General features: G+C 38.4%; 3 protein-coding genes across 4 annotated transcripts; 2 read left to right on the plus strand and 1 right to left on the minus strand.

Annotated features, from left to right (window-relative positions):
- The first annotated feature begins 1,020 nt into the window (after positions 1 to 1,020).
- Positions 1,021 to 7,444, plus strand: LOC147557840 (ubiquitin-activating enzyme E1 1-like). Of its 2 annotated transcripts, XM_086659434.1 has the most exons (7): positions 1,021 to 1,810; positions 2,082 to 2,431; positions 3,011 to 3,228; positions 4,150 to 4,944; positions 5,098 to 5,966; positions 6,061 to 6,493; positions 6,598 to 7,444. In XM_086659434.1, the coding sequence occupies exons 2-7, from the start codon at positions 2,095 to 2,097 to the stop codon at positions 7,192 to 7,194; spliced, it is 3,249 nt and encodes a 1,082-aa protein (XP_086515560.1). In that variant the 5' UTR covers positions 1,021 to 1,810; positions 2,082 to 2,094; the 3' UTR covers positions 7,195 to 7,444. The 2 variants fall into 2 exon arrangements, with proteins under 2 accessions (XP_086515560.1, XP_086515559.1); XM_086659433.1 differs by lacking the exon at positions 1,021 to 1,810 and having other exon boundaries at positions 1,821 to 2,431.
- Positions 7,445 to 8,890: 1,446 nt separating this feature from the next.
- LOC147557841 (LRR/ubiquitin-like domain protein) lies at positions 8,891 to 15,048 on the minus strand. Its single transcript, XM_086659435.1, has 10 exons — positions 14,353 to 15,048; positions 14,186 to 14,280; positions 13,876 to 14,049; positions 10,910 to 11,020; positions 10,699 to 10,799; positions 10,466 to 10,603; positions 10,060 to 10,108; positions 9,870 to 9,935; positions 9,414 to 9,533; positions 8,891 to 9,337 (listed from the first exon to the last, which is right to left on the minus strand). The coding sequence occupies exons 1-10, from the start codon at positions 14,519 to 14,521 to the stop codon at positions 9,227 to 9,229; spliced, it is 1,134 nt and encodes a 377-aa protein (XP_086515561.1). The 5' UTR covers positions 14,522 to 15,048; the 3' UTR covers positions 8,891 to 9,226.
- Positions 15,049 to 19,753: 4,705 nt separating this feature from the next.
- Positions 19,754 to 20,311, plus strand: LOC147557842 (uncharacterized). Its single transcript, XM_086658949.1, has one exon. The coding sequence runs from the start codon at positions 19,754 to 19,756 to the stop codon at positions 20,309 to 20,311; it is 558 nt and encodes a 185-aa protein (XP_086515075.1).
- Positions 20,312 to 22,365: the final 2,054 nt, after the last annotated feature.

The following is a 22,365-nucleotide window of genomic DNA, read 5'->3' on the forward strand; positions in this document are numbered from 1 at the left end:
TACCTCTTCTTCGCTTCCAATGGTGCTCCTGCCTAAGCTCCACTTCTCCTCGAGCTCCCCATTGCAATTCATTAGTCCTACTGAAATATGAAAGGGCAAAACGGTCATTTGACAGTTACATAACTGTCAAGAGTCCTCTTGCAGAGCAAGAATGCATAAAATGAATGAAACTATACTAGAAATGTCCTATCGGCACTAAAGAGATCACTGGGACGTCCTATCGAATAACTGAAATACAAACAAATTAACCAACCAACTTCCCACAAACTCTATTTTACATTTCCGATACCCCATAAGCTGACAAAGTATATAACGAACCAAATTCTATGAATCTTGAACTATCAAATCATAAAATGAACCTAATGTTACGAATCCATAACTCAACCTATCCATTTATGTTAACGGCAAGGTTCGGGTAACCACCTCTATTCCAATTCATTATAAAAACTGATCCAAATATCAAATTTGAGCCGTAAAATAATTCGGCAGCAACCCGTCTATATATGAACACTCCAAAATAGTCTATAATATCCTAAACATCATCCTGAACGTAAATCATTCGAAGAAATTGAATAATAATCGTATAAATAGCTCCAAATTATGATCCCAATTGAAATTAGTATAACTATATAGTTATCAATATAACCATCATAAATCCACCAGATACTGACGAAATTGAAAATTCTGAACGGATAGATATGTAGAACAAGTCGAATACAATTACTTGGAACAAATTTCATCGAATTCCGACAACCAAGCGCAAAGAAATCACGACTGAAATCAAATCACCAACTTACGGACAAAAACCCATTCATTCACTCGGTTGTTCTGTTGGTTTGAAAAATGATAATGGTTTGGAAAATGAGAATTGTAAGAAAAAGGAGGTGGCTGTTTGAGTTTTATATTGGAGATGCTCTAAGAGAGAATTTTATACAAAAACTTAACAAATCTTAGATAACACGTTTTTTTTATGAGATATATATATATATATATATTAAAAGCAAACCGACAAAGTCTAACAACGTCAAACTAACTGGAAGCGGAAACAAAAGAAGGCTCGACATTCCACACTCTTTTCTGACAATTAATTCTACCCCATTTAGCTAGTGCATCTGCTTTAGTGTTGATTTCTCTGGGGGCGTGAGTGAATATGATCTCTGTGAACTGATTCTTGAGTTCTAGCGATTTATCTACGGTCTGCTTGGATTGCAAGTGTAAGCCTCCTTCTGGTAATTGATGTAATTGATGATATTTAGATTATCACTTTCGATTTGAATATGTTAGATTTGAAGTTGACTTGCCAATACTATGCCGTGGTGGATGGCCAAGCTTTCACATTCTTTTGAATTTTGTCCTCTCACAGTATCTGCGGCAGCTATTATAAATCTTGCTTCTTCGTTATGAATAATGATCCCTATTCCAGCTGGTTATGGCAATTGCGTGAACGATGCATCTGCACGTTGAGTTTTTCAATTTGAGTTTTTATGGGTCTGAAAATCATAATACGGTGGGGTGGGGGTAAAATCTACATTTGGATTGTCATTTCCTTCCTTGTTTGTGTTCATTTGTTTTGAGTAGTAGTGTCTGTCAACTTATCGTCTCTCTCTTCCTCTCTCAAAAAGAGGGCTGAGGCCACACGGAATGGCAAAGCCCTAATTCCAGGCTACCCCAAAACCGACTAGATATAAATTCTCAAGCTTTTCTCCATAATTTTCAACTCTTCCTTCATATTTCGTCTGATATCTCTCTACTCGCTTCTCTTTTCACTAACGATCGAATCTCATTCCTTGCTGCACCAAAGTTCTAATCGGTACGTCCTTTGTTTTTTTTTCCTTTCTTCTATATGAAACAATCGTTTCTCCCTTTCGTGAGAAATCTGCTTTGATTTGATTCTATTTCCTACTTTGAAATTTAATCTATAAAACCCTAGAAACGATGAGGTTCAGTTTAGGGTTATTAGGGTTCTCAATTTTGACCGCAATCGTTCTTGGATTTTTGTTTGGAAAATCTTCCGATCTCAGTTTCTTCAATGTTTTATTATTGTTGATCTTTTTGATGGGGTGTGGTGGGGTTTTGAGCAGTTTGTTCAACTATATGCTTCCTAAAGAGAGAGATGTTTCAGTAGACGTGGATAATAACAACAACAATAACGACACCAACACGGGTGAATCATCGCTAAAGAAGCCTCGGATTGATCGCATGATCTCGTCTTCTACCTCAACTGCAACTGAGAACAACAACGACAATCCCAACAGCGAAGAATTACACATAAGTAAGCCCTTATCAATGACTTTAGGGGATGGAAATCAGACATACATCGATGAGGATCTGCATAGTCGTCAGCTTGCTGTTTATGGTCGTGAGACGATGAGGCGATTATTTGCTTCCAACATCCTTATTTCAGGAATCCGTGGATTGGGTGCTGAAATTGGTATGATTTTGATGAATTTTTTACTCTTTGTTTATGAATTTATGGTTGGGTATGTTTTGATTTTAATTAGCGAATGATTTTAATGCTTGATTAGTAATCATTATATATTTTAGAAAGCTTGTGTATCCAAAAAAAATGGAAGACCAATTATATCAAAAGGCATTCAGTCTTACCCACTAGGGCTACTATGAGGCAATGTCTACTAAATGTGGGAGTACATACAATGGGAAGGAACAAAACCAGAGTCTGAAAAGGAGAATTATACAAGTTAAATTTCTTATAGTCCGTCTGTTGTAAATAGTGTTTATCATCTGAGTGCCGTAGCGACTCGTTTTAGTAATAGGTTTGTTTTAAGGCCAGTAGGTGGTGAATTTGGTTATCTGTGAAAAATTCGAATATAAGAGAGATGGATGTATTCTTCGAAATAAAAGATAGATGGGTATCCATGAAATATCTGCTGCATCTACATAAATCTATCAATAAATTTGTTACTTCTGTAGTTTCAAAATATTTGTTACTTTTGTGAACTTTTTGTGTCCTCCTTAGTGTCTTAGTTTATGTTATCGCTGCTCCTTGCAGCAAAGAACCTCATTCTTGCCGGTGTTAAATCTGTAACCTTGCACGACGAAGGGACCGTGGAGTTGTGGGACTTGTCCAGCAGTTTTATTTTTTCTGAGGAAGATGTGGGAAAGAACAGGGCACTTGTTTCCGTTCAGAAGTTGCAAGAACTAAACAATGCCGTGGTTACGTCTACGTTAACTACCAAATTGACTAAGGAGCAACTTTCCAATTTCCAGGTATTTTCTTCTTTAAAACATTTCCTCAATTTTGCTTTCATTTTTTGTTTCCTGCGTTTTTCGTAGTCCTTTGTTTGGGCAAGCAGACCATTTGTTATTCTAATCATCAGCCATCATATTCTCCAATGGAACTCTTTAGTTGTTTATAATATTGGTTTAGCGAAGGATGACTGGATTTTTTTATTAAGATGTACTTGTTTTTCACATATGTTGCTTGAATATTAAATAAATTAAGTTGTCTGACTCCGGTATGAAGTATGAACTACTAACTGATGGATATGACATAGAAGTCATACAAAAACATCTTAAAAATCCTTTCCCTTTGCAAAAAGGTTTAGTGTTCTATACATTACACTGAAAAAGTTGTCCTTTTTTCTTCATTTTGCGGCTTTAGCAAACGTGGGTTTTGACGAAGGTTGACTGAAATACCAAATGTTCCTCATCCAGCAAGCTGTTCACTTCTGTTAATTGAATATTCAAAATGCAGGATTGAAGGTTTAGGTACAAATAGTATGAGTTTTTATAGAATATTAGTGAATTTGTTGGCTGTTTTAGTTGGACATTCTCCAATGGCTTGGCTTATAATTAATAACTATAGAAGTACCCCAAACATTTTGTGAGATTTTGATATGTTTCTGATATTGTGTTCTCCATATTAATCTCTTTGGTCTTACGCAAGATCCACTAATATTTAATAAAACAATATGCGTAGAACATCCCGTGTCATAATATTTGACCTTTCTAACATTAGAGCCTTCCTTAAGTAACCTTTGGATACCGTTCACATAAAAAGCAACACGGCCTTTTAGAAAGTGGGAAATGATACAGATAGAACTCGATAGCTAGCAGACTTGCTTGTGATGCTTCAGCTCATTAATAGTTGTTTTACTTCTCGCTCCTAACGGCATTCTATTTGGGCAGGCTGTGGTATTTACCGATATTAGCTTTGATGAAGCAGTTGAGTTTGATGATTACTGCCATGCCCATCAGCCTCCAATCTCTTTCATCAAAACTGAAGTTCGAGGTCTTTTTGGCTCAGTTTTCTGCGATTTTGGTCCTGAGTTTACCGTTGTTGATGTTGATGGTGAGGAACCGCATACGGGCATCATTGCATCTATCAGCAATGACAACCCTGCACTTGTATCATGTGTTGATGATGAGCGACTTGAGTTTCAGGACGGGGATATGGTTGTATTTTCGGAGGTTAAGGGTATGACAGAATTGAATGATGGAAAGCCAAGGAAGGTGAAAAATGCTAGACCCTACTCCTTCGAACTTGACGAGGACACTACAAGTTATGGCGGGTATGAGAGAGGCGGTATTGTCACACAGGTGAAACAACCCAAGGTTTTGAACTTCAGGAAGTTGAGAGAAGCAGTGAAGGACCCTGGTGATTTTCTTCTGAGCGATTTCTCCAAGTTTGATCGTCCACCTCTGTTGCACTTGGCATTTCAAGCACTGGATAAGTTTGTATGCCAGTCAAGACGTTTCCCTGTTGCTGGGTCAGAGGAGGATGTGGAGGAGCTAATTTCTGTGGCAAGAGACATCAACGAGGGCTCAGGCGACGGGAGACTGGATCAGATTGATGAGAAAATTTTGAGGCATTTTGCTTTTGGCTCTAGGGCTGTTCTGAATCCCATGGCTGCCATGTTTGGTGGTATTGTGGGCCAGGAAGTTGTGAAAGCATGCTCTGGAAAGTTTCATCCTCTTTACCAGGTCAGAGACTCGTGGCATAATGAGTCAGAATAAGCACTGATTATACTTCATTAAGGAGTCTCTCCATACCCCAGCTGCTTCTTTTGTTATCTTATTTTTTTCACTTAAAGTTTGCTTACATTCTAAAATGATATATTGCTTATGTTGAAACAGTTCTTTTACTTCGACTCTGTTGAATCACTTCCTACGAAACCATTGGAATCAAGCGATCTGAAACCACTCAATAGCCGTTATGATGCTCAGATTTCGGTTTTTGGGTCCAAGCTCCAAAAGAAATTGGAGGAGGCTAAAGTGTTCATGGTTGGGTCAGGTGCACTTGGTTGCGAGTTCCTAAAAAATTTAGCTCTGATGGGAGTGTCTTGTAGCAATCAAGGAAAGCTCACAATTACTGATGATGATGTGATTGAGAAGAGCAACCTTAGCAGGCAGTTTCTTTTCCGAGATTGGAACATTGGCCAGGCAAAATCCACAGTTGCTGCTTCTGCTGCCTCTTTGATAAACCCTCGATTGCATATTGAAGCTTTGCAGAACCGTGCAGCCCCTGAAACAGAAAGTGTGTTTAATGATGCCTTCTGGGAGAATCTTAGTGTTGTAATTAATGCTCTTGATAATGTCAATGCAAGGATTTACATGGATCAGAGATGCTTATATTTCCAGAAACCACTTTTGGAGTCCGGAACCCTAGGTGCCAAATGCAACACGCAGATGGTTATACCCCACTTGACAGAGAATTATGGTGCTTCAAGGGACCCCCCAGAGAAGCAAGCACCTATGTGCACAGTCCATTCATTCCCACACAACATTGATCACTGTCTGACATGGGCTCGTTCAGAATTTGAAGGCTTGCTTGAGAAAACACCTGCAGAAGTCAACACCTACTTATCTAATCCAACGGAGTACATCAATGCAATGAGAAATGCAGGTGATGCACAGTCTAGGGAGAATTTGGAACGTGTGATCGAGTGTCTTGACAAGGATAGATGTGAAATGTTCCAGGATTGTCTCACTTGGGCCCGTTTAAAGTAAAATACCTAACTTCTATCTAAATTCTTTCAGTTATTAGGATACCTGCTTCATGTATTCTCATTTTCGTATCTTGTGGTCTTGTGTTACCAGGTTTGAAGACTACTTCTCTAATCGTGTGAAGCAATTAACTTTTACTTTCCCTGAGGATGCTTCAACCAGTACAGGGACTCCGTTCTGGTCGGCACCTAAACGGTTCCCACATCCACTTCAGTTCTCAGTGGACGACCTTACTTGCCTTCACTTCATTAGGGCTGCCTCCATATTGCGTGCTGAGACATTTGGCATCGCAATCCCGGACTGGGTTAAGAATCAAAAGAAGCTTGCAGATGCTGTGAATAACATAATTGTCCCAGATTTCCAGCCAAAGGAAGGAGTTAAGATAGAAACAGATGAGAAAGCCACAGGAGCCTCTGCTGCTTCTATAGATGATGCGGCAGTTATTAATGATCTGATAAAGAAATTGGAAGAGTGCAGTAAGAAGTTGCCTCCTGGTTTCCGGATGAACCCGATACAATTCGAAAAGGTATATCTATTGACCAGCATCACGATGAGTGACGTGGATTTCAATTTTCTGCTTATATTCTTTAATAGTGGAAAGGAAGTACCCTTATGTATTAAATTTTTCAGGATGACGACACAAATTTCCATATGGACTTGATAGCTGGGTTTGCTAACATGCGAGCAAGGAACTACAGTATCCCCGAAGTTGACAAGTTGAAAGCCAAGTTTATTGCTGGAAGAATCATTCCGGCAATTGCAACCTCCACTGCAATGGCAACAGGTCTTGTGTGCCTGGAGCTGTACAAGGTGATAGATGGAGGACACATAGTGGAAGACTACAGGAACACATTTGCTAATCTGGCGCTCCCACTGTTCTCCATGGCAGAGCCAGTTCCTCCCAAGGTGATGAAGCACAGAGACATGACATGGACTGTATGGGACCGTTGGGTTCTGAAGGGCGACCCGACCCTGAGAGAAGTGCTGCAGTGGCTGAAGGAAAAGGGTTTGAACGCATACAGCATCTCATGTGGGACAAGCTTGCTCTTCAACAGCCTGTTTCCCAGACACGGGGACAGGAAGGACAGGAAGATAGTTGAGCTAGCTAAAACCGTGGCTAAGGTGGAAATTCCTCCATACCGGCGCCATTTGGATATAGTGGTAGCTTGCGAGGATGACGATGATAATGACATTGACATCCCTTTGGTTTCTATTTACTTCCGATAAGGCATTTTGCCCAAGAAACAGAGACAACAGTAGTAGTAGGTCAGCCTGAGGTGTGGTTTGTTTTAGATGAGAATGCTTTTGTGTGATGGAAGTCTTCTATTCCTGTATGGCTTATGATATTTGGACTTTATTCCCCAATGAATACCTTGAATTCAAACCAGTACAAGAAACATGTTGGAATAGAGGCAGATCCATAACTACATTATCTGCCCATACAATATGTTAATATTATTGTTCTTTGGGTTTGTTATACTCCATTATCTTAACAATTTTGCAGGAGTGAACTAATCAAATGTCTGGAAAAAATCACTATTTTAGTGTTGGTGAGTAAACAAGTTCAGTGTTTCTCAAATAATTTGTGCATGAATCCAACCGGAGAACAAAATTCAACTAGGTTGTGTTTGATATCCTATCCTATATATATTTCATGTTTTTTTTTTAATGTTTATAACAATGTTAGCCAAAAGAGATCTATAATTAACTATCTATTATTTGAGAGAAATGTTGGTCGTACAGCTAGGCTATAACAATGTTATTAGAGAGAGATGCTAAGGTTTTGCCTTCGTCTACTGATCTGCAGTAGATGGTCATTGTCCCCGCAACACAAACTGAATCAACATTGTAATATAACAAAGAGATTACTGATTTTTCAGAATGTGATATTTTATTATACATCAAAGGGAGCTGTAATAATGTCTTAACTGATAGAATTCTCATTGGTAGGTAATTGTGTTGTGTGCTCTGCGAGATGAGAGATAATAGGTTGTTGTGTTGTATCTTGTTGAGAGAGAACTACAATGGGTTAACTCTATCAAGTTAGCGGTATATTAGGAATTTTGTTTTGGAAAATAGTTTCGCATCTAACTTTTCAGACAATCCAAAGAAGGATCGACCATTGTGTGCAGCAATGGGGCAGTTATTTGGATTTGAGTTGTCCAATTGAATCCAAAGAAGGATCGACCATTCTTTGAAGGTGTTGGCAACCGTAAACCCTCAATTTTATTTTATCTTTTATTTTGTTTGTTGATTTATAGAAACAAGAATATCTCTAAGAGAAAAAAAGGTCTGAACGAGAATTTGATTTTCCCAAATGGTCACTACTTCTTTCAATTCTTCCTCTCCCACCACCACCACCACTCATCTCCCACAACCGTTACCACCATTGGCCAGCCACAATCTCTTTCTCTCACCTACATGGTGGTGATTCCACCTAACGTGGTGTGGCGATGAAAATTTGCTAGCATTCATGCCGTAGCGAAAAAAAGAAAAGAAGTACGTGTAATTTCTTTTTTTCTACCCAAAAGTTTTTTCCTGGAATCTATTTGTTTTCCCAAACCCATCTTTATTTTCAATAAGATCTTTGTCCGAGTGGAATAGTGGACTTTGTTCAGCAAATAAACAAGCTTAACATATCTCAAATAATTTATTCATCAACCGGCCTCAATCAAATTCAAATTACCCACAATTTATCGGAGTGGACGATCCGCGGTTTGTATAAATTTGAAGAGAGATTTGGTAATGGCTTGGGCGGTTTGTATAAATTTGAAGAGAGATTTTGTAATGGCTTGGGTGTAATCTGCAAGTGCGTCATCCGCCATAGAAGCTGAAGCAAAGGCTAGCTGGTTTAGCTGCAAAGCTAGCTAAGGATCTACATCAATACACGTGCATTGTCGAAGGTGACATTATGAATGTGGTATTGGCATGCTCGGGCTCGGAAAAATGATATATCATGGAAGATTAAACCAACAATAGTCGATATAAGAGATACATCACAATTTTTTGAAGGATTGTCGCTTTTCTTTTTGTCCTCGTAATGCAAATAAGGTCATACATTTATTAGCACATGAAAATTTTCGGAACTATATACGCCAAAGGAATCGGTCGTAGCCCTTGTTTGCATTATAAGTCAGCTGGAGACGGATAAACCCAACATTTCTTTGACAATTTTTGAGTAATAAAGTTAAGCTAAGCCTATTTTCATCAAAAAAATTATCCGCTCCCAGAAAGAACAAAAGGAAAAGAACAAAAACTCTTAATCTTTATCAGCACCTTCATCAAATATTCCAGAGCTTCCAGCTCTGAAATCAAGTTGCTTCTGATGCTTCAACCTTCGACGCTCATCAAAATCTTCCCATCCTTCAAACTGTTTGGTATACAATAATTATCAATAATGGGCTACCACTCTAACATTGGATCGGTTGTTAATGAGATATTGTTACCTGGCGGAGAAGATCGATTGTGATTTCTGTGTTATGGAGAGCAAGTGTTGAGAGTTGGATGCACATCTTAAATAGTTTAGAAGGAAGGTTTTTTATCCCGTTGTTACGTAAATTCAGAACCTACAAAATAGAGTAGATAGAAAATTAGGGTTAAGCCAGAAGTTTCCAGTTAATCTCCTCGACTACCGTCATGCGCCATTATGGAGCCACTCATGTCTGAAATCCAAATCTTTTTTCAAAACAAAATAAATTGGGGAAACCTGTCCTCAACTCTAAATCAATGTTCATCAGTACTTATCATGCTTCATTCGATATCGAACAACAGTTTTCACCCAAATAAAATAAACAAGAAGAATGGCTTAGGTCTTGGATAATAAACAAGCATTAACAGCTACGTTATCTGCATCATAATAATAGCAAAGGGAACGAAAATAGAAGAGGGGAGGAAAAATTCACCTTTAAATTTCGTAAACTCCCAAATGTCTCTGGCAATTCGACCAAAAGATTTGAGGAAAGATCGACCTAAATTAAGCTCAGAACCATGCCAAAGATGTTAATAAACGAAAAAGTATCCAAACTCAAAATTAACTTGTAGCGAAGTATTCCAAGTCAAAGAATTTAGAAAAAGAAGAAGTCCAAGTACCACCTCCACAAGAGAGATACAATTCCCTATAGATGCAGGCACTGAAGATATTCTGCCAGGACAGGAAACATAAAGATGGTTAGCAAGCAATTTACAGTTTTTTCGATGATCATCGATGGACAGTAGCTAACCATCAACGAAGGCTGAACACATTAATATAGATATCCAGTAATATCATATTCCAAGTCATGAATAAAACTAGATGAGAAACCGAAATAATTTCTAACAATCATGAAATTGAGTTAACTGGCCCAAAAGTTGCAACATACATCAGTACATCTCTCACTTTTACAACATAACCGGGTGACTAGAGTGAGAAACTCATTGATTTGAAAATGAATGATGTAGCTATAATGTAGGATAATTTCATATAGGAGGAGAAAATAATCTAACAGAACTTTAATAATACCTGTTATTGTTTGCTTTCAAAATTTCAAGATGAGTTAGCTGTCCAATTTCAACCGGCAGGCTCGTGAGTTTGTTGTTAGCAATATGAAGTTGAGTGAGAGAAACCAAAGCACCCAATGTGGAAGGTAATACAGTTAAACTGCAAAGATAATGCAACACTTTTGAAGTAGAAAAATCCAAAATCGTCAAGAAATAGGTCGTGAAGTATCTGTCTGAGACTCTGAAGTCACCTACCAGTTATCAGTTAAAGACAGAATAGTTAGAGACTTCAGAGACATCACACCTTCCCAGCTAATGCATTCATCTAATATACCATTTCCATTAAGGAAAAGTTTCTACATACACAAGAACAAAGTCCTTTAGTTTCTTCTGCAGTCTGAAGCTATCCCGACAATATATTATATATATAGTATATACATAATATAAGAGTGTCGATAAGAGGTACCTGCACGGCACTTAGGGAGCCAATTCTGGATGGTACTTCATGAACTGAATTTCTGCTTATATCAAACACTCTTACAGAAGATCCACAAGACCATACTTCTTCAGGTATGATCTTAAAAAATTTAATTCCAAAGGAACACATCAATCGTGGAGCCAATTGACAATATGAGAGATAGAAGTAAAAACAAGAAAGCTTCTTGATTTTAGATTTGCATAGTTTATTACAACAAAAATGGAAATTGTACTAATCGAATCAGAAAATTGTACTAATTGAAGCAGAAGGTAATTGAAAACACAAAGACTAAGAAATGTGGCCCTTGGATTCCAGGCTCATTCTTCGAACGCTAGGAATAGATGACCTAATTACCCATACCCGAGCGCGATTACCAAATAACTGAAAGTACTCTGGACCTCTAACTAGATTGGGGTGTTAGATAGTGAGCAGTCAACAAGTGTAGATGCAATTTGGGATACCACTGATGATCTACTGAAATGTGCTGCAGATTGTTTTCTAGTTTTAACTATTTTGTAATTTGCAGAAAAATCATTTTATGAGAAAAGAATTCCAACTAATGTTAATAATCATTATTATGGTCTGTTTTAGCAACTGTTTAGAAGTTTTTGATATTGCTTTGGGAGTTACTAGTCAAGGGTTAGTGATTGCTTTGTTACCATGTGTTAGTGATCAGATATCTTCAGCAAAGATAGTTTTTTTTCCTTCTTGAGAGTTGAGTCTACTGATTTCACTAGTAAATGCATCAACTAAATTTAGATTAGCTCTTCTGGTTACATACTCTTTTAGACTCTTTTGTTAGACGGTATTTTCTTCAATCTGACATCAGAGTGAGGAACAAAAGAAAGTCCTTTAGTGCTCTGCAGTGGGAGACTGGCAGCGATGGCAGCAGAGGATAGTTACTTTGGTACAACCTCCAATCGCTCGCTTTGATGGTCACTACGGCCATTGGTGCACGGTGATGGAAAATTTTCTGTGATCCAATGTTGGACTATGGTGGAAACACGAGTGACGAAACCAGACCCTGAAGCGTTTATGGAAGCTCAACAAAAGAAACTAGAAGAAAAAGTCTGAAGATCTCAAGCGAAGAGTTATCTAGTTCATGCAATTCATTGTGCCATTTTGGAGATGATTTCAAAGATACTTGCAAACAGATACGGATTCTATGAAGAAAAAGTATCAAGGCACAACAAGGGTGAAACCGCATCAACTACACACCCTTTGTTAAATCATGCACATGAAGTATATTCGAAGTGAAAAAAATTGAAGATGTCTCTATGGTGGAGAAAATTCTTAGATCAATAGCTCCAAAATTCTTTGTTGTATGTTCTATTCAGGAGTCAAATGACCTAGATGAGTTTACAGTTGATGAATTGCAAACTTCATTCTTGGTGCATGAGCAGACGAATGAAAAAAGGTTAAACCGAGGAGCTAGCTTTGAAGGCTTCAGCTCATGGTGAAAGTTCTACTAAGAGAGGACTAAGGGGTCGAGGTTGTGGGTGTGGGCGTGTGGCCAAGGTAAAGATACTTACTAATCTCAAGGGTCAGGAAGAGGACATGATCACCAAATGGCGCAAAGTTAACAAGTCTAATGTTGAATATTATCTTGTCACAGAAGTTTGGGCATTACAAGTCTGAATGCACTACAAACTTACATACTAACAAAGAGGAGAAGTCCAACTTTCGAAACAAATAGGAGCAAGAAACATATTGATGGTATCCCGTATCCTATGTCAAGGAGAACAAGATTGAATCAGACGCATGGTACTTAGACATGATGGGGCAACCATATGTGCTTTTGTCATTTCTGTCTCATCTAAATAGAGATTTTCATGCTAATACTGCTTTTGGTTAATGGTGGCCAACGGTTCGTGCTGGGCCGGGGTGGGCGTGGGTAGCACACAAACACACCTCTTTTTATTTTTCCTCTGTTTTGTTATTTTGTTTCTAACTAAAGTTGCACAAACTAAAAGTTATTCTGAATATACCTCTCCCGCCTAAGTTGGTTCTCCTTTCTTTGCATGAATTGGGTAATTTCTATATTCTACAAATGTAACATTTAGCAAGACATTATATATCTGCTTAAGGACGATACTAGAAACATTTATAAATCGTCTCCACTACTTTTGTAGAATGTATAAATTATCCATACTAATGATTAGAGTGTATTGTGTATTGAAAACTCTGATTGCTTGTTTATATGTAGAGGATCTGATCTACATAAGGAACGATCTAGCCATATTTGAAGATCTAGAAAAGTCTACGATGGCAAAATAAAGATGAGTGATCTAGAGGTAGAGGATAAAATAAATACTTTTGGTCGTTATTTATGACGACATTGGCGAGTTCAGGGGCTTATATCATGGGCTTCTAAGAACCAACTAGTTGTTACCCAGTCTACCACTAAAGCAGAGTTTCTAACATCACCTTCTTGTTTATATCAAGTTATTTAGTTGAAAGAACACTCGAGCTATTGCCCTATTTTCGACCAAGAACTTATACAGATTTACTGTGAGTCTGTGACAACAACTCAGACATTGACCTCTCCAAAAATCCAGCTTTTCATGGTAGAAGCAACCACATAGATGTGAGATACCATTTCCTTCGTGATCTCACAAATGAATGAGTCGTTGAATTGGTTTATTGTCGTCATGAGGACCAAATTGCATGTACCCTAACGAAGCATCTTAAGTTGGTTGCATTTGTGAAGCTGTGTTTATTGAGCTTCTAACTGTTAACGGAGGGTGGTTAATGTTTTATTATTACGTTCTGGTTTAGCAACTGTTGAGAAGTTATTGGTAACTTATTAACTTGTTTAGGAGTAACTAGTCATCGACTCATGGGTTAGCCGTTGCTGAATTATTCCTCCACTGACATTTTCAAATTATTGCTAAAACAAGATAAATAGATAATGGTTGGTGATGTTGATAAAAAATTGGGGAACTTTTTAATACCTTCAATTGACATCCTGATAAAGCTATAACTCCTGTAATCTTCCAAAGCTCTGATCGGCTCTTATCAACAACAACAGGACGCCCCTCAATCTTATTGTTAGTAGTTCGAGTATCATCACTGGAATTCTTCCTCAAGTTGGATTTACTAATAGCTTCTCTGGTAATGGGGCCATCCTATTCAATGAGTAAAACTGCAAGCTTTTAATCAAGAACAATTTAAAATTGGCATATTTTTCTTCATTATAATCAACAAAAGAGTTCAGATTTTGGTTAAAGATATGATTGTTAGTTAAAATTTACATGTATTTACCCCTTGATGTAAACCCTGAGAAGCCATGAGCATGAGCTTGGATCCATTGGTGATCTCTGATGACTTCAAAGTGTTTGTGTCTACCAGAACTTTCCCTGTTTTCATCACACCCCATATAAGAAAACAGTAGAAGTTAGGGTTTTCAAAGAGAGAAGAAGAGAGGGTACCTTTGAAGATGAGCTTTTGGCCTCTGGGGAGGACATTAGTGAGAGGTTGGAGAAGTGCTTTAAGGTCTTTAATGGTGGATTCGTTAGAGAGAGAAACAGGTATTGATCTACCACTGAACTTCACTTGTACTGTAACCATTGGAGAAGTTCCATCTGATCCTCCTTCCATCCTCTATTCCTCCTCGATTACTCTGCTCCCTTATTGAATCGAATGTAGGACAAAATTCAAGTCAAATACCCAAACCAAACCTTCATAATCAAATGGGAAATTTGCTCAAATGGCCTGATTTGGGGCCTTTGAGCAATTTTGTCCTAACTCAATCTTTGCAATTTTGCCCTTTTCTAAGTTTTCCAAGTTTTCTTTTTTACCCTTGTATAAAAGGATATCTAGAAATTCTAGATATCAATAGTTTTACCCCAAATCCCCCACAACAGATTGAAATCGAGTTCTTCATCTCTTTCTCTTGAATCTCAACCCAAGCTCGAAATCTCTTTCTTAATCTAAGATCACTCTAAATCTCTATCTATCTCAATCTAGTCGAAGTATCTCGGTTGTTTTCTATTTCATCTCTTCATTAAGCTAAGGTTGTAACTAAAGATTTGAGAAGCTCTCGCTCTCTCTAAGCCGAAATCTAAACCCCAACTTCTCTACCAATTTCAAACAAGTATTTCAACTCTATCTCTACACAATGTTGTATGTTTAAATTTAATTTGTTTAATTTTGTGTTGTTAAAATTGATTAAAGTCTAGGGTTTGGTATTTTACCAAAATCTAGGGTTTATACTATAAACAAATATAGGGTTTTTTTATTGTGTGTTTGATATTTAATGAATGAAATGATTGATATTTGATGAAATTAAGTTTGATTTTGGTTAGGATTAAGATTTTGGTGAGAATTGGTCGACATTGTAAAATCGATTATGTCGTGTCGATTTTTTTTTTACATGTGTGTCGACATTGTAAAATCGATTATGTCGTCTCCAAGGTGATGTCAGCAACCACGGAGTTCTCCCCCTTTCCTTTCTACTATAACCCTACAAATTTTCACCCATAACCAACTCAAATCCCCTTTGCTCAATCCTTAGATAGTTGAGAACCCAAAATAATTCATTCTGGTACATCATGTAACCCTAATCATCTCCTTTAGTCACGAACCCTAGATCCCCAATTTCATAGAACTCTACAGATAACAGTCCCAAATCATCTCTAAATATACACATTAATCTTCTCCCACCGGCAATCAAAACTTGATAGGCATACCCTCATAGGACTTATTGCTGGTCTGGTTTTTAGGGAAAGAAAGTAGCACGTTTTCTCCATTTTCCTTTGACCCCAAACCAAAACAAAACCCTAGATTCACCCTACTTCCGAATCCAGTAACTGGAGCTCCACGATGACACCCTAAACTCCATCATCAGATGACCACCTTGCTAAGATCAAATCACCGACATCATAAGTCTCTAGCAAATCGCGGCGAGTTCAACCCATCACGATCGACTAAGGAAAAACGTGGTGAATCATCATCTTTGCTCAGATAAGTTCTTTGCTAGCCTTCTTTTAAATCTAGATGTAGCATGTTAATGTGTTTCCTTGATTTAGCTTATTTTTTATCAGGTGTTTTGCATTATCCATCTCTACAATATTTAGCGCATGCATAAAATTTCTCTGCCTTGTTTGATTAGATTTCATAATCTCTTCCTGATTAACCTAGCAAGTTTACAAGTAGTGTATTAGAATAGTCTTATCCTTCTTATCATCGTTTTATTAGATTTCATTTCCTGGGTTGTTTGTTTATAGTTGTTATTAGGCTCTTCAGAGATTACTGTGGTGTTTATAATTGTTATTAGGCTTTTATGTGGGTAGTCGTCTTGACCTTTCGGAGGGAGGCCTTTATCTTTAGTATCCTTTCTCGACTTGGTCCCCTAGCCCAGTAGGTTGTCTGCCCTTATTTTTTAGACCTTTGTCCAAGTGCTAGGGCCACTGCCCCATGGAGTTGTTGGTACTAGCATGGAATGTCTGTGGCTGTGGCAATTTTGCTAATCGTAAGCACCTTAGCAGGCTCATTAAATAACATAACCTTGATATTATATTCCTCTCTGAAACCAAATGCATCAATACGAATCTCGACAAACTTCTTAACTTGAATAACATTTCTGAGAAACATGTGATTGACCCGATTAATAAAGCTGGGGGGCTAGCTCTATTCTGGTCTCCTCAATTTGACATAGAAGTCATTTATGCGGACCACAATATGATTCATGTGAAAGGCACCCAAGCGGACAATGATAAAATATTCAACCTCACGGGTTTTTATGGGTGCCCTTATAAAAACAAAATGAAGCCCTGGGACACGTTGGCTTAACATGCTTTTGATAATAATATCCCTTGACTTGTTATTGGTGACATGAACTGCATCCTTGACCAATCCGAGAAGCTAGGAGGTAAAATAGCTTCTCAGATGACTATCTCTCAGTGTAAACAGATTGTTAATGATCTGGGCCTACAAGACATTGGTTTTGTGGGATACCCGTATACTTGGTCTAACAAACAATTTAAAGGTAACCTCATCCAAGAGAGGCTAGACCGAGCTTTAGTTAATTACAAGTGGCTGACCATTCATCCCAGTCTAAACTCACCCATCTACCTACTCTAGGTTCTGATCATAACCCTATCCTTTTCACTAGCAAACCCACCTCTTCTTTGGGGCGTAGACCTTTCAAATTCATTCGCACCTGGATGTCCCACCCCAATTGTGCTCAGTTCATCAAAGCTAACTGGACCTCCATCCCTCATCCCATCCAAACCAAGCTCAATTCCCTTGCCATCAAACTCTCTAAGTGGAATAAAGAAGTCTTCGGCCATATTGCTAATAGTATCAAGAACCTCACTCACAATCTTCAATTCATTAAGGATGCTGGCAAATTTCAGGAAACCTTCACTCAGATTGAAACCCTTCTTCTCCAACAAGAAAGCTTGTGGAAAGAAAAATTGAGAATTGCTAATATCAATTTAGGAGACAGAAATACTCAATATTTCCATGCTAAAGCTACCATGAGAAACCGCAAAAATCAAATCTATTCCATGAAAATGGACGATAACTCGTGGACCAATGATGAGGCGGAGATCTCCACTTTCTTTTCCAATCATCTTCAGAAAATATCCTTGTCGGCCGGATCCACTTTGTCGGATAAACTCATTGAGTGTTTTGCTCCTCAGATTTCTCAATCCCAGAATGAGGTGTTGATCGACATCCCTAAGGTGGAGGAAATCAGGAAGGCCACCTTCTCTCTCAAACCAGGAGTTGCCCCTGGCCCAGATGGTTATCCTCCTCTTTTCTACCAAGCTAATTGGGATACAATCAAGGACGACATTATTCACATGGTCTCCCTCTTCTTCAGAGAAGCTACTCTGCCGATGATGTCTAACCATACGCACATCTGTCTGCTCCCCAAAACTAAAACTCCCAAATCCCCTGCAGATTATAGGCCCATTAATCTTCTCAACACCACTTATAAAATCATCACCAAAATCCTTGCCAACAGGCTCAAGCCTATCTTAACTGATATTATTTCCCCTGTCCAGGCCGCGTATGTTCCAGGAAGACAAATCACGGACAACATCATCATTAGCCAAGAGCTTATTCATTCCTATAAGAAAATCAAAGGAGCGAAAGTTATTTTGGTCTCAAACTCGATATGTCCAAAGCGTTTGATCGTATCGAATGGAACTATTTGGAGGAGGTTATGCATCTGATGGCTTTTACCCCTAATTGGATTAAGCTCATTAGCACCTGCCTCAACACCAGTTCCATGGTTGTTCTCATAAATGGGCGTCCTGGCTTAATCTTCAATGTGTCTCGAGGGATTAGACAGGGCGACCCTCTCCCGCCTTTCCTGTTCGCGATAGCCATGGAAGGCCTTAGTCGGCTTCTAGAGAAAAATAATAGCAATCAATCCTTCATTGGCTTCCATATTCCTAATTCAGAGCTCACTATCAATCACCTTCTTTTTGTTGATGACTGTATTATTTTCGGGCATAATTCTCTGGACAACATCTATATTCTTAAGCTTATTCTGATAGAGTTCAGCGATGCTTCGGGGCAGATGATCAACTATTCTAAATCTAATATCTTCTTCTCTAAAAACTCGCACCCGAAATTTAAACGTATGATCATCCGGGAGCTTAAAGTCCACCAATCTTCTGCGGGTGATAAATATCTTGGCACTAATCTTTTCATCGGTAGGAACAAAAAGTCTGCCTTCCAACCTCTTCTTACCCAGATTAAAAACAAGCTCGCCAAATGGCAATCTCATCTCCTCTCCCAAGCTGGTCGCTCGGTAGTTATTTCTACTATCGCAGCGGCCGTTCCCCGATACCAAATGCAGTGCTTTGCCATCCCGAAAGGCATCTGCAACAGCATTGAGTCCCTCCAAAGGACTTTCTGGTGGGGAAAATCCAAAATGTTCCATACTATCAATTGGTCGACCATTTGCAAGCCACGTAAACTTGGAGGACTGGGTTTTCGTCTCCCCCTTCTCGACAATCAGGCTTTCCTCAGCAAGATTAACTGGCGTCTTATCAACCATCCTAACGCGGTTTGGGTCCAAGTGCTTAAAAAAAAGTACTTTCCCAATTCTCACAAACCCTCTCCTCCTAAAGCTAATCACTCTTGGCCCTGGAAATCCATCACCAAACAGTTCAATCAGATGGAGGGTCTGATATTCTGGGATATCAACAAAAGAGAGAAAATTAATATCTGGAATGATTTCTGGATTCCTAATCATCCTCTTCCTATTATCAACCATAAGGGGTTGAACCTTGAATGGGTGACTCAACTAATAACTAATAATACATGGAATATTAATGCCTTACAAAATTATTTTAACAGTGATATCTGCAGTTCCATCCTGAGCATAAACATTCAGAGTGACCAAGAGGATAAACCGATGTGGACGCTCACTAAATCATGTAATTTTACTATTAAATCTATGTACAATTTTCTGAGAACAGGAAGTGCTAACCTGATGCGGGAACAAAACGATTGGTGTTTTATATGGAATATGAATATTATCCCTCGTGTTAAACTATTTCTTTAGAAATGCTGCACCAACAGTTTACCAGTAAAGGCAAAAATAGGTACATTCATTGGAAACTCATACTCTTGCATAAACTATACTGATAACGAAACATTGGACCACGTGATGCTACATTGTACTTTTGCGAAAGCAATATGGTTCCACTTTCAGATAAGAACAGATCAAATAATCACAACAAAACAATGGATACAACAATGGAAAAATTTAGATGAGGATCTTACTAATCTGTACGCCAAAATTCTTTGGTTTATTGGAAAGCAAGATGTGAAAACTGTTTCACCACAAACAAACAAAATCCGAGACAAATGATAGACATAATAACTAATACATCTGTTACGCCTCTTAAGATTGAATCTATTACAACTAACCAATGCAAGGTAAAAACCAAGCAACAAATATGGAGACCTCCATCGACACCATTCATTAAGCTTAACGTCGACGCCTCTTTTTCCACTATCTCGGAACTAGTCGGAATAGGATGTATCATTCGGGATGAAGAATCTAATTTCATTATAGCAGCAGCTGACACAGTTAGATGCCAGAACGCGGAAGAATGCGAAAGCATAGCCATTCTCTCCAGTATTAGATGGGCCTTACAGTTGAATATTACCCACGCTCATATTGAGAGTGATAACCAAGCACTAATACTCTACATCAACGGTGAAAGTGTAGGACTTCACTGGCAATCCAAAAAGATTATGCAACAAGTGGCGGAGCTCCGAGACAAATTCGCTAGCATTATATTCACCTTTGCTTCTAGAGACTGCAATGCTCAAGCCGACGCTCTGGTAAAATGGGGTAAAAGACATGGATACAGAAACGTTTGGAATGTTGTACCTTCCTTTATGTCTGATTTGCACTAGAAACCTTGTACTTGTCTGTTTTGGTTAATGTTATTTCCTTTCGTAAAAAAAACTCCAGTAGGTACTGGAGTTACAATCGAACACTTTGTGTCAATTTGTCGAACAATATGGTCGACATGCCACGATCGATTGTACAGGTATTACTCAGCCTTGGAACTGTTCTTCTTGGAATTGTCAGTCAACCAACTTTCTCTTGGAATTGCCAGCTCCATTAAGTTTGAATATTTCCCAAATCTGACTTTCCCGATCTTCTTTTCTATAAATCTCGTTTTCCTCTCTTCTTCTTTTCCAATCCCATCTTCTTCTTCAGAGTTCATCACTCATAGAACTCAAAATGTTCAAAATTTTATCTTCCTCTTCTTCATCAGGAATAGGTTCTTCCTCTTCTTCATCGTCCATAGGTTCTTCCTCTTCTTCGTCAAAGCCGAAGCCATCAGTCGTAAGATGCTTCTTGGTGGATCCGCTGTGATGGTAATTTTTGGTTTCTCTGAATAGGTTCTTCCTCTTCTTCACCATCCATAGGTTAGGGTAACTTCAGTTTTTTTTATTGTTTGCTTTTCTCCCAGATCTGTCAAGTATGCGATGAAAGAGCTAATTCTGCTCTAGATTGTCCATAAATTTATAGTCCGCGCAAAGTTGTGAGATGCATTGGCCTCAGATGTTTGTCTTCTGCCACCACGAAGGATGGTAAAACACGGAAGTATCTTGCTTGTCAGTTTAGCAAGTAGGGGTGAGTAAAAGCCGAACCAAACCAAGTTGACCCACACCGGTCGATTTTTGGGCCGAACCGATCACCGTTTTACTCGGTTCGACTGAAAAACTGAACAACCCAAAATCGGTCTGGTTTGGCCTCGACTTGAGTTTCTAGAAACCGCCCAAACCGAACCGACCGAACCCTAAGGAAAAATGAAATAATAATTTTGTAAAGTTAGAAAGTGTTAAACTAAAAAGGAAATTTTTTTTAGAAAACCCCTAATCAAGTCTTCCATACTACTATCTGTTCTCATTCCTAGTTGTTGTTGTCGGCTTCATCAGCCACCTATTCAACTTGGTTGAAAGATTTTAAAGGTAAGTCTTCACTGATTATAGATTTTGTATTCACACTTTTTTTTTAATGGTGGAAAAACACGATGATTTTTAATTTTTATTTTCAGCGGCAAAAAGTACGACGGGTTCTGAATTTTTATTTTCGGTACAACATTAGTTTACAATTTTCTCTAAATTGTGCTCGGTTAAACCGATCAATCGAACTCAACCGAGCCGAACCAAACCGAGTCGAACCATGTCGGCCGATCGAATGATCGGCTCGACGATATAGTCAAACCGACACTTATTGGTTTGGCTTCAACTTGAGCCAAAACAAAAAAAAAAAAACGATCGTTGCTCACCCCTATTAGCAAGTGCCCTGGTTTCCAATGGATGGATGAAGCAAAAGCTGAGATCCAAAAGCCTTCTGGTTCGAGTTCTTATAGATGGGTTTCAAAACCATGCTTTCATTGTGGTCTTCTAGGACATTGGGCTAAGGAATGGCCATGGTATGAGATTAATCCTTGTCCCGCGACACAATGCAACGGTAAGAGGGTGATACAGACATCCATGACATCCAAAAATTACCATAAGAAGTTCTTTTCTTGTCCTTTTTGCAACAAATTTGATTGGTTTCTGACTGGATTGATAACATAGAAGAATCAAGCAAAGGGAAGAAGGCTGAAGAACCAAGTCTAGGAAAAGAGGAGATGATGACTTTTTCTCAGTTTATTAGTGAATTTGGGAAAAAATGTTATGTAATCTGTTGTTGTGTTGATGAAAATGATCTATAAATAAAGAAACAATGGTGTTGGGTGATTATGTGTGTGACGACCGATTGAATGAAAGAAAGGATTTTTGCTTGCAAATTTTTCTGATGTGTTTGTTTTTTAGTTTAATTTTGTGTGTTTGATGGGGAAACATAAATGGAGTTAAAAAGGAAATTGGTTTAGGCTAGTGCTATTTTTTTGTGTCGTATTTTTTTAGTAAATACAAAGGACTAATTACCGTTTAACCTAAAGAAGAGA

This window comes from Eschscholzia californica, unplaced genomic scaffold (genome assembly GCF_041429995.1).
Source record: "Eschscholzia californica isolate CP2 unplaced genomic scaffold, dmEscCali1.0.p SCAF_2, whole genome shotgun sequence".
NCBI classification, from domain to species: Eukaryota; Viridiplantae; Streptophyta; class Magnoliopsida; order Ranunculales; family Papaveraceae; genus Eschscholzia; species Eschscholzia californica.